This window comes from Nannizzia gypsea, genomic scaffold (genome assembly GCF_000150975.2).
Source record: "Nannizzia gypsea CBS 118893 supercont1.9 genomic scaffold, whole genome shotgun sequence".
Classification (NCBI taxonomy): domain Eukaryota; kingdom Fungi; phylum Ascomycota; class Eurotiomycetes; order Onygenales; family Arthrodermataceae; genus Nannizzia; species Nannizzia gypsea.
The window spans coordinates 1-11,147 of NW_003345193.1; the positions used below are offsets into that span (position 1 = coordinate 1).

Genomic DNA, 11,147 nt, shown 5'->3' on the forward strand with positions numbered 1-11,147 from the left:
ACATACAAACCTGACTGGTAAGGAAATGCGAGATGATTATCTATATGTCTTAGAGTCTCTGATTAACAATACAATATAGAAATATCCACTGGTCTAGATCTATTGTGGCGTAACTCCGTCCCTCCGGCAAAGGTCTTACTGGGGCTCGGCTTTTACGGACGCTCCTTCACTCTAGGCGATCCGAGATGTAATACCCCTGGCTGTTCCTTCAAAAGGACAGGAGATGAAAATTCTGGCGGAGCTCGTCCAGGCCGCTGCACCTTGAACAGCGGGACACTATCCAATTATGAAATTAACAGAGTTCTCAAGTCGAAATCACCGGAGCTTGTTTACAATGATGAAGCTGGAGTAAATTGGATTACCTGGGATAGCGATCAATGGTAAGCCATTATTAATCACCTTCTTTAGGAGACCTAGAGCATTTCTAATATGAATTTGAACTAGGGTCTCATTTGATGATGGAAGAACACTGAAACAAAAAGCTTCCTTTGCAAATAACCTATGCCTGGGAGGCACATTTGCCTGGGCACTAGATCTTGGAGGTCCTGGTACCATGGTCCGCCCCGACGAACTCGAGGGCGACACATTAAACCTCGATGGTGCTGATCTGGAAGGCGATGATAGTGGCTCTGGTGATGTTTACATCTCCCCTGAGATATATAAGGTTGATAAGCCTGGAATTGCATGTATACCTCCATGTACCTTCATCATGCCTCGGCTCACACTCGATGAAGTCACTACCATCACATTCCCCCCTTATACCACCTCCCTAGAAGTTCTATGGTGGACGGCTCAAGCTATAACCCTCCCTGGCGGTGCAATTTCAAGCTCTATTGGGTCTGTAAGGACAATTCAACCAACCACCATCACCATCCCGCCACTTACAACATCTGTCCTTGACATGTGGCATTGGCCAGTTACCCAAACAGATATATCCTCAGCTACCTATGTGGTAGTGAGCAGCATTTTGCCGCCCCCATTTATGATAACTAATAGTGTGCCTTCAGGGGCTGTTCCTCCACCTCAAAATAGGGGGAATAGTCAAGTTGGGCAGCCGGGTAATCCTCATAGTATAGGCGTGGGAGATGGGCAACCAACTCATAGGGACGACCAACTTACTCACGGAGGTGATCAACCAACTCAAGGCGGTGGCCAGCCTACACACGGGGGCAGTCAACCTACTCAAGGTGGTAATCAACTAACCCAAGGGAACGATCGGCCTACCACTAATGGTCATTCCAATGGTAATGGCCAGCCTACACGAGGTGACAGCCGGCCTACACCAGGCCGTCGACCAGATACTTCTACTACTGAAGTTTTTCTTTCTCGAGAATCTAGTGAGGTTGCCGATAACACTTTTAACAGAGATAGTACCCAATCTGGACCAAACCCTCCTGATAATCAGACTTCCTCTCCAGGGGATAGACAAACCACCCCATCAAATACAGGTCATGCTTCCAATAGGCAAACCACTGTGTTCCCATCCCGGACATCGGACAAAGCTGATAATAATAATAATAATAATCCAACCAATGGTCACAATTCACAGCCAACGTCAAACCGACAATCAGACTCAAGTACGGACATCGTTATTATTCCGCCTCTGGGAGGCAAGGCTTCCCATAAAAGTGATAATTTCCCAACCCCACCTCCTGGATCTCGAATGTTCACACCAAAACCATACCCACTTAGCTCAATCCATGACAACGGGAAGCTTCCAACTGTGTCATTTACCAGCGGACCTCCTACCCCAACATGCATCAAAGACTGCGGAAAGAAATGCAAAGGGGCATTTTGTGATTGTAATGAGAAAGATTGTAGCAACCATGGAAAAGACTTTATTGACCCGAATGACCCTGATCCGCCGAAGGAGAGAGACCGTCGGAAATGCGTTGGTTCACAATGCGAAGATGGGAATTGCAAGCTGGGTAACCTTTGCAGCAACTTTGATTGCGTTGGGCCTGATTGTCATGAGGGAATCTGCCTCGGTCCAAATTGTGCTAGGCTCCCATGTGTAGGAGAGAACTGTCTACCAGGGTGCAAGGGAACTGGATGCAAACCACCCGGGTGCATCGGCAAATGCAGCGACGATGGCGAGTGCATTGATTCGCACTGCATGAGCTTTGGCTGTACCGGGGCAGACTGCCTACCACCTTGTGTTGGTTGTCCACCTGCCTGCCAAGGCCCTCGCTGTAAGTCCTTCAAGTGTCAGGGCAAGGGATGCAAGAACGGATTCTGTACTGGGTCCGAATGCAAACAGGACACCGACGAGTGCGAGAGACCGGAAATTGCACCTAGATGCACAGAGGCTATTTACAAGTATAAACGGAGTGATTCGGTATACTCCAGTACTACCAAAACTAAATGCTCAACTGTGACGGCTTGCTCAGTGGAAAAGACAACAGTCACCCACGTCTACCACAATTGACAGTGGGAGAATTATTACCATTAAAGAATATTACCCCGTGCAAACACCACTGCCCGACGAGAAGTTCAAGTCCATTTGCGGATGAACTTCATCAAGCACGAATAAACCGAGACAAATCTCGTTTTGGCCCTACTTCTACCACTAAAGAAGAGCCAAGCCAGACAGTGACAGTGGTAATCCCAACGTACACGTGGGCTCACATCCAGGACAAGGGTGAACTCCTTTGTGACAATGATGGAGACGGCGTGGCTGATCGCAAGGAACTGATTCTAGGTATAAGGTTCTTTTGTCGCAAGTATGACCATTACAGTTTCCCCGGCGACGAAGTCGGTGTGTGGAAAGACGCGACATCTCCCGCGGTAATTGTTCGCGGAGACTGCAGCAGTGGGAAGTGCAAGTCATTCGTTACCATTTCGGTACATCGAGAAAAAAATCCCAAAAATAATCACAAAGACTGCCCTGAAAATTTCGTTATGAATGGCCGCGGTGATGTCGACGACCAGTGTGGCCAGAATTTTCGGCAGATTGTGGACAAATGCCACACGAGAGGGGAAAACCATAAGGGAGGAGGCTTTTTTAAGGGCAAATGCGAATGGTGGCATATCGAAATCCGAACAAACAGTTACCAAAGATACAAGAGAAGAGAGGAGGAAACGCGGCGGAAAATTAACCATATAGCCCCGTATCATGACCCAGTGTGGGATGATTATTTTCCAGGGGTGGTAGGAGAGCCTCCACAGGATGATCAACCCCATGACTGAGCATTGGCGCCGAAAATAGGAAGCATCAGCCTGACATTCTCTTCTTTTACCTACTGAGAGTTAATATAAACCGAACAATTACTCCAAGGGATGCAGCAGCCGTATTATGCTGACTTCAGTGCAGAGCGTCAACTAGCTGTCAATTTGCTTGAGTAAATCACTGTCGAGTGGTCAAATTCGGTCAACGTTCGTCAATTTTAACTAGTCGGCTTACATAATAAATAACTAACTGGTTAACTAGTTACGGTTGCGCCCTCGGGAGGCTGAGACAACTTCAGAAAAGCACTCGAAAAGCTTTTCAACAGCCATCAACAACTCGTTCACCACGCGCAGTCACTCGCTTTGTATTTATATCTATTCTCTCGTTCTCTATCGTCGCAATACATCAGCCATGGTTTCTACCACTGCCTCTAGCCCAATGCCCTCGAGCACTGCCCTCTGCGGCACCCCTACGCAGTATGACCTTCCAGTCAAGGACGTCGCCTGCGGTGTCCCAAACCGCAATAACAACCCCGACCTCATGAAGATGTGCTGCAACGGTGCTCCCGTCGTGGCCTACGATAACGACTGTGCTTTGTACTGCCTGGCCTACAAGCAGAGTGCTGATGCGCTCACGCACTGCCTCTTCGATGGCAAACTCCCTTACCAGGATGCTTGGTGCAACCGCAAAAACACGAACGAGACTGCCACCCAGACCAGCCTCCCCAGCGAGACCGGCTCCCCTAGCGAGTCATCATCCCCATCCTCCTCCGCATCCACAACCGAGTCTGGCTCTCCAAAGCCCACCGGCAACTCTGCTCCTGGTGGCCGTTTCAGCACTGCCTTCGCCGTCATCTTCACCGTCGGCATCATTGTTGGCGTCATGGTCTAATAAGCCCCATGCCCATGCCCATGCCTATTATTCGGTGATAACGCCTCGATAATGTCGGAGGATTGGATTTTTTTGTTAATATTCAGGACCTAGCCGGCGGACCGCTTTTTCCCTTATCCTTCTTTATGTATTTTATCTTCATTCAGATATCGGGTTCAGGACCTTGCTGTGAGGATAAACCGCAGTATATAATTTGTTACCCATACTATATAATATACCAGAAACACAATATATCCACCTATATACACATATATACATTTACATGTCTCATGATACTAATATTGTTATTGACCTAGACATTAGCGGCTTCCATCTCCTCCATATCCAAAAGTCTGGGGTTGGTATCCACTCGGGGTGAGAGATCCGGCGGGTAGCCCATAATAAGCACTTAAGTAGTTAAGTCAGTATAGTATCCCAGTTATTATCACTGTATATTGTCATCGTCTTATCAATAAAGCTTTTTCCGGTGGCCTGCAATCATCTACATATATATATTGACGTGATTGAAAAAAATGCTACCCAGCGGTTTAACTAACTCGTTAGCTATGCTGTTATAAGTCAAGCCCGCGAACTAAATCCACAAGCGTGCCCAGGATGGAATAAAGCCTAGCCAAGGACGGGCTGTCAAGCTCTATACAGGGCTCCCAGCAGGAAGATACCACACAGCCCGAACATGCAGAGCAGCGATATATGTATAACAACCTCTTCGTATAACCAAGGATAAGGGACCAGGAGAAAAGGGGCTATGTAACCCCAAGGGCCAGGGCTCGCCTGTGGTCATGTGACGATCCTAACTGGGCATGAACAAACCAAAATATCCGCTGAACTTCCAACGTCAACGACAACAAGTCTTGACGTTTAAAGGCCTCCAGCGTCCGCGAGGGCCGATTTATTTTAAACACCATCGCCCCTAGGTTAAAGGGGGTGGAACAGGACCTGGCACGGGCGTTATACTCGGTATTGGAATGCCTGTGTACTAGTCGCCGGCCGTATTAGTTACTTTTGCTCCTGCGCTTCGTTGGCCCAATGCCTACATAAGGCTGCCCGAGTTTGCCTCACCTCTGCTACTTCATTCATATCACATTATTCACTGAAAGAAGGCCTCACAATAGCAGAGCATGGCTACAAAGTTCTCGGTTTTCTGTCCTTGATCTGGCTCTTCAGAATTACATCTCTTACTAGTCTGGTGGATAGCTCAGGCAACCCGCTGGCTCTGTGGACGTCGTTACATCAGCTTACAGGCGATCTTTGACCATCTCTACAGCTCTATCGCCCAGGGCGAGCTTCATTTAGATACTTACTGTTGATGATGCTTTTGAGGTGAGGCGTCCAAAGGACAGGCGCGGCGCTCTCCTGGTTCACAGTCATATTTCACGTACACATCCACACAAATTCCTGTATAATAGCAGCAATGGCACCGGAGGCCACGGCAGGGGAATACCTCCGCGCAGATCCTCCAAATAACAACTCTGCCAGCGCAGAGTCGGTTAACACCTATGTCTCGAGCGATGCATCTGTGCATGAAACGACCACCGAGCCTCGGGTTGAAGTTGTCGAGGAAAGACGTGAGGTGATCCCCTCGAATGCAATCCCTTCCACTCCCCCAAGTTTCGGCAATCTATTCCCGTCATCCAGAAGGCTCATGGTCAGGCATGACGATACCACCCTGGATGGAAATATGAACCTGCGGGTCACCACTCTAGCTGCAGAGTCCCCAGGGCGCCAGGATGAAACAATACTGTTCCACCTGCGCATGTACGACCTCCATGATAAGAAATTCTCACTCCGTCGATACTGTCGGGATTCAAGGAGGGAAGTCTGCCATTCCCTGAGAAAACCACAGATGCCCAAATTGAGACCGGGGTCGTCTGGCCACAAACACATGAGCAATCCCATCTCGGGGTTGCTTTCTCATGCAGGTGCAGGCACGAGACCCTCGAAGGGCCTAAGAAGACCAGACTCGGGATACAAGTCTGGATTGGACGACGACGAGCCCATTGGCAGTGGGAAATATGCGGGGTCGACATATTCTGCTAACAGACCCCCATTCGTCAATGTCATCCAGTTGGAGTTTTCCAACTATGCACATGTAGAGCTCAAGAGGCGTGGATCCGTCAGTTCCAGGCGGTATGAGTTCGAGTACTGGGACGCCAAATATCAATGGAAAAAGGTGACACGCAATGACGGCGCGTCCAAAGAGGTCTCATATCACCTCTACCACCAGGCAACATCTAACCCTGTCGCACATATCATTCCTGAGCCGTTAACCCCTAGAGAGCTCTCCGTCGAGGTGAGGAAAGGCGCATGGGTCCCGTCATCGTCAATGTGGATTAATGACCCAACCCTCTACGAAAAGATGAAAGATGTTGCCGAGTGAGTACCATCCCCCGAGCCTGATATCTTTCGAATATCCTTCTATTCCACCTAGGAGATGTTGACTGACGGATTCTCGCTTAATCTTCACTCTTCTAGTGTAATTGTCGCAACGGGTCTCGTGGCGTTTGTAGATGACTGCATTGAACGAAGATGGCACTCGAAGCGAACCTCCCACCATGCATCACCCATGGCTTCTTCATTCATGAGAAGCGTGGAATCCGTCACTTCGACGAAATTCATCGACAAGGTTTTCCACCGGCGGAGCTCGACCGGATCGAACAACGCTGGCTCCCTCAGAGAGATGCTAAAGTCGATCAGTCAAGGGACAGCATATTGACGAATATTCACTAACGATAATCCGCATAGTTGATGTATCACGACATTCGCCTTGTTGTACATTTCCTATCCTTCGCCCCCTTCAAAATTGTCTTATCATCCCGGATGAAGCCTTGGTACGTCTCGGGTTGGATTGGATCAGAACGTCGAAAACCCTTGGTTCCGTGCTCGCTTCGATTTCAATCTCCCTGTGGTGCTTTTTTCTCCCCCTTCCTCCTTCCTCTTTCTCCTTCAACCTTCGAATTTTCTTTTCTTTTCTTTTCTTTCCTTGATATTTTTGGCATTTCGTCTCTGGTTCACGAGCAGTGATGTGTGCATCGTTTACCAGGATGCCCCTTTAGAATATTTAAATACTTGGATGTCAATTGGGTAAAAAAAGATCATTGCTCATCCATGCAAGCGCTGTACCATCTATTTATTCAATCGAAGCTATCAGCTCCTCGCCTTTACATTGGCTCCTTTACTTTTGCCTGGCGTCCAATCCATCGGGGAATTTTTGTTTTGATCCACCCTGAAATTAAAAAATCAACCGGATGTCACGACGCAACGGCAACTAGCAAAGCGAATAAGCTCGTGAAATTCCTACCCAACCAGTCAAAATGTCAAATCGACCAAAAGAAACAACTCGAATCGCCCTCCCAAAAAGGCAAACGAGGAAACCAGAAATGACTCAAGGGTGCAGCCAAATCCCGTCAATTGCAGATATTCCTCCGCCGCTGACCAAAGCTTCGATCCGGTTAGGCCTGTGGAATTATTCAAAAGCTGTCGTGCTGAGGCTGCAGGCATGAATGCCCAACCAAGACGAAGTGCAAAGAAAAGAGAGAGAGCAGCGAATCAGCACAGCAAAAAGGATTCAAGCCTTCCCTGGCCTGCGGACGTCTCTTCCCAAGGGCTCCATCTCTCTCTTTCCCCCCGTTGGTGCCGCGTCTCGCTGCAAGTCGGCCTGGCTGGAACTGCAGCAGGCAAGCGACTTGCTTCATTCTACTCGATGGACGTTTTGCCTTGACGTGCCTTGGCCGTCTTGCCTTGTGTGCATCTTTTTTATTATTTACGTTTCTTTTCCAAAAACTGCCTTCTTCTCTTCTTGTTTCTTTTCTTTTCCTTTTTTCTTTTCTTTTTGAGTATGATGGAGCAAGATGTGTGTGAACCTCCATCCCATATTCCCTGCGGTTTCTCTGCATATTTCTTGCTCCACCCTCCTACCAGGAGTCCAATCCGGATCTGGATTGCGCATTTTAGTCAGTCTTGATGCTGACGGGCCAGCCACATCTCACGCCTCACGATTTGGCTCCCTGCGGTGGTCTAGGGTTCGATTCTGGGTGCTCACGCAGGGCGAGCTTCCACTCTTCGGCCTGACTGGACGCAGCGCCGAGATTAAAGATGTCAATCAGCAAGTGATGGTTATTGTTTTTCCTTTTTTGTCCATCCTGTCTGGTTCTTGACCAGATGCTTGCTTGCTTGATACACTTGACTTCATTCGGAGCATCTTTGCCTCTCTGCTCTAGTGTACCCAACCGCTCCGCCTCGTTTGGCCCTTTCTCAGGCATATTATAGTCCACACTCCAATTTTTAAGTTGGTAGTTATTTTGGAGATGGGCTTCGATGCCTCACCTTTTTTTCTCCCCCCTCGTTGTTCGGCTCGGCTCTCTTTTTTTGGGTCTATTTCCCTTATTCGCTTGCACGCTGATGAGTTGGCAGATACATGCTGGATCCTCTTGTGGGTGATCTACGCTGCCCAACTAACTCAACCCGTTCCTAGGGAGGTTCTCTCTAGGTACAGAGAAGCCATGGCATCGCCCATGGTCTCGATACATGTGTATCTGCGTATGTCAGAAAGGGAAGGACGGGGAGAGACACACAAACCGTCTTTAGGAATGAATACCTAACACAGAGCAGACGGCTAATTAGCAACCCCATCCATCCCCTCGAGGACCTCCTACCCTGATGCTGGCTAATCCATGGACTGTTGCTCACGATGGGTTTCAAGTTACCTATCAGTATCTATTCTACCCCTCCACTTCTTTTTTTTTTCGTCTCTCTTCCCTTCTCTTGTTCGATATTCCCTTGCGAGTCCCTCCTTTTAGGGGCCGCTTGTGGGCCCACCGGGTTGCCCACCGATAAGTCATACATACGGACTTACATGGCTTTTCCCATGTCTGTTCTCTCCCTGTTCGCTCATTATTACTTCCAGTCTTCCCGGCCCTACCACGGGGCCTGGCTGCAATGCCGGCCGCTTGTACCATGCCGCCCTGGCGCTGTTCCCCAGACCAATTCCCTGGCTAGTTAAGAATGGCGAATCTGGCGTGCCTTCTGCTGATTTCGTGGACAACCAGCTGCAGCGGGCCGGCCCATCTCCCCGTGTTCATCTCAACTCTCAATGGGTACCGTTTTTAATTTATACCTATCCCACCCCCCCTTCTACTGCAATTTTTTTTGACTTTTGCTATTTTTTCTCTTTGCTGCATCCATACGACATGACCTAAAATCGGAAAATGGTGAGCTAGCTAGCAAAATGGCAGAATTTTCAAAACCTGTGTGGACCATCGCCTAGCTGGTTACTTGCACTGACTTGGTTGACACAAATCTCAAGAAAACCGCACCCATGCATATGCCAACTCCATTCAAACGGCTTTGAAGACGAACCGCCCCTCCCCCGGCCCCCGGGCTTGCAGGAACGTCGTGATCCTCGACACCCTTGATTGTTCCATGCCCCCCTTTTGCCTCGTCGCTGGCAAGTTTCCTGTGACTCTGTTGTCCTGTGTTACTTTATAACGAGCTTCGTTTCCATGATATATATATATGTATATATATCTATATATTCGCCCATCCGGAATTGAAGACTCTCACAGAGACAGACAAAAACCAGCCCCTTTCGACACAAAGACCTTCTGTCGCCTCTACCACCATTTGTTTACTATACACACACCACATTACATTCGCCATTGCCGACTGCTTGCTTTTTCTCATTACTGTTTAGATTCGAGCTATAGCACTCATCACAGTGGGTTATATCAACTCCAGTTTTACGAACGTTTATGGGGTTGGGTCATGGTTGCCAGACATAAGTCGATGCTAACGTGAACCCTCTCTCTCTCGTTATCTTCAGAATCATGGCTTCCAACGGTGGTACCGCTCGTGTGTCCTGGCAAGAGAAGCTCAGTGGTGCGTCAATTTGTCCTGAACTTCGCCTTCGGACTCCCCTTCTGTCTCTAACTTGAATACATACACCAGAACACTGCAGACAATCGAAACTCCAAGCTCCCATCTTCAGTCTCGTCTCGGACCGCCGAGGTAGCTATTTTACTATTTACCCTCTCTTTCAGTCTCGAACGCCTTCTCTTTCCGCTTATTTCTGTCCCATATACACGTCTATAATGTGTATATGTCCCTCCTGTTTTCCAACAAGATAGCCCGACTGGCCATCCATCAGTCTCTCCTTTTCTTCCCCTAGATTTTGGTGACAAAAGAGACGAACGCCCAAGTTAACTCTCTTCTTTTTCCTCCTTCTTCCAGGCGGCCGCACAGCATGGTCTAGCAGTGTGAGCATCCAGGGATCGAACTTTTCAGCCCGCTACTTCTATGCCGGAGAATACATCAACAACGCCAAAGAGGACGCAGCCGAAGTGGCCTTTACCCAATTGAACTCGCAGCCTCGGCTGGCTACCACTCTACCGGGACAGCTATACGCGCAGCCAAAGTAGCCGCGGTGTCGGGCTTTTTTTATTCGGCGTCCTTGAAGCGCCCGCTACCACGTCGTCTTGTGGCGTTAACTAGCTAGCGGGAGCCCAGGGAGTGGCTGGACGAGTGTTGATCCTATGACATGCTATTTGGTTACCCCGTCGTCTTCTGGGCAACATTACGGAATGATTTACGCATTGTGCCCTCCTTTTTTCCTCCCCCCCTTGCATGTTCCTCTACGCAACGAGCTATCACCATGACCATGAGGATGCTGTCCTCGGTGTACGTTTTCAGAGACGTTATTTCGATGCTATTGACGTTCTTATTGGCATTTTATTTGGATATATACATATATATATACAGCCTAGCCTTGGAGAGGTAGGTGTATAAAACAGTTCGGGCATTGCTTTTCGACTACAACCTTTTTTTTGGCAGGAAATTGGCGGCTATTTCATTTAACTAACTTCTATCCTTTTAACTATATTGACACCATTTTTGTATGTCCTTCTGACACTTACCTGCATATCCTGCCCCCTTTAATCAACCTTTCCTAATTTCCTTCGTTTTCGTTCTCCGGCTAGCCGCAGCTTTGAAAATGGAGTCTTATGTGTTCTCGAAGGCCTCCCTTTTTTTTTTTGGCTCCCGATGTTTTAATCCGGACGAGGGGAGGAAGGCCTTGAGAGAATCGGATGCAAGG

The 11,147-nt window shown here is 48.5% G+C and overlaps 5 protein-coding genes across 5 annotated transcripts; 4 read left to right on the forward strand and 1 right to left on the reverse strand.

Annotated features, from left to right (window-relative positions):
• Positions 1–223: 223 nt before the first annotated feature.
• Positions 224–3,189, forward strand: MGYG_08232 (bacteriodes thetaiotaomicron symbiotic chitinase; the record flags this gene model as incomplete). Its single annotated transcript, XM_003169278.1, has 4 exons — positions 224–244; positions 310–380; positions 445–2,348; positions 2,432–3,189. 4 exons carry the CDS (start codon positions 224–226, stop codon positions 3,187–3,189), a joined length of 2,754 nt encoding a protein of 917 aa, XP_003169326.1.
• Positions 3,190–3,580: 391 nt separating this feature from the next.
• MGYG_08233 (hypothetical protein) lies at positions 3,581–4,060 on the forward strand (the record flags this gene model as incomplete). Its single annotated transcript, XM_003169279.1, has 1 exon — positions 3,581–4,060. The coding sequence occupies one exon, from the start codon at positions 3,581–3,583 to the stop codon at positions 4,058–4,060; it is 480 nt and encodes a 159-aa protein (XP_003169327.1).
• Positions 4,061–5,471: 1,411 nt separating this feature from the next.
• MGYG_08234 (hypothetical protein) lies at positions 5,472–6,773 on the forward strand (the record flags this gene model as incomplete). Its single annotated transcript, XM_003169280.1, has 2 exons — positions 5,472–6,433; positions 6,533–6,773. The coding sequence occupies 2 exons, from the start codon at positions 5,472–5,474 to the stop codon at positions 6,771–6,773; spliced, it is 1,203 nt and encodes a 400-aa protein (XP_003169328.1).
• A 1,047-nt stretch (positions 6,774–7,820) lies between these two features.
• Positions 7,821–8,319, reverse strand: MGYG_08235 (hypothetical protein; the record flags this gene model as incomplete). The annotated part of the gene is made up of 2 exons (XM_003169281.1): positions 7,821–7,993; positions 8,100–8,319. The coding sequence occupies 2 exons, from the start codon at positions 8,317–8,319 to the stop codon at positions 7,821–7,823; spliced, it is 393 nt and encodes a 130-aa protein (XP_003169329.1).
• Positions 8,320–9,882: 1,563 nt separating this feature from the next.
• On the forward strand, positions 9,883–10,473 carry MGYG_09191 (hypothetical protein; the record flags this gene model as incomplete). Its single annotated transcript, XM_003169282.1, has 3 exons — positions 9,883–9,934; positions 10,004–10,063; positions 10,286–10,473. The coding sequence occupies 3 exons, from the start codon at positions 9,883–9,885 to the stop codon at positions 10,471–10,473; spliced, it is 300 nt and encodes a 99-aa protein (XP_003169330.1).
• Positions 10,474–11,147: the final 674 nt, after the last annotated feature.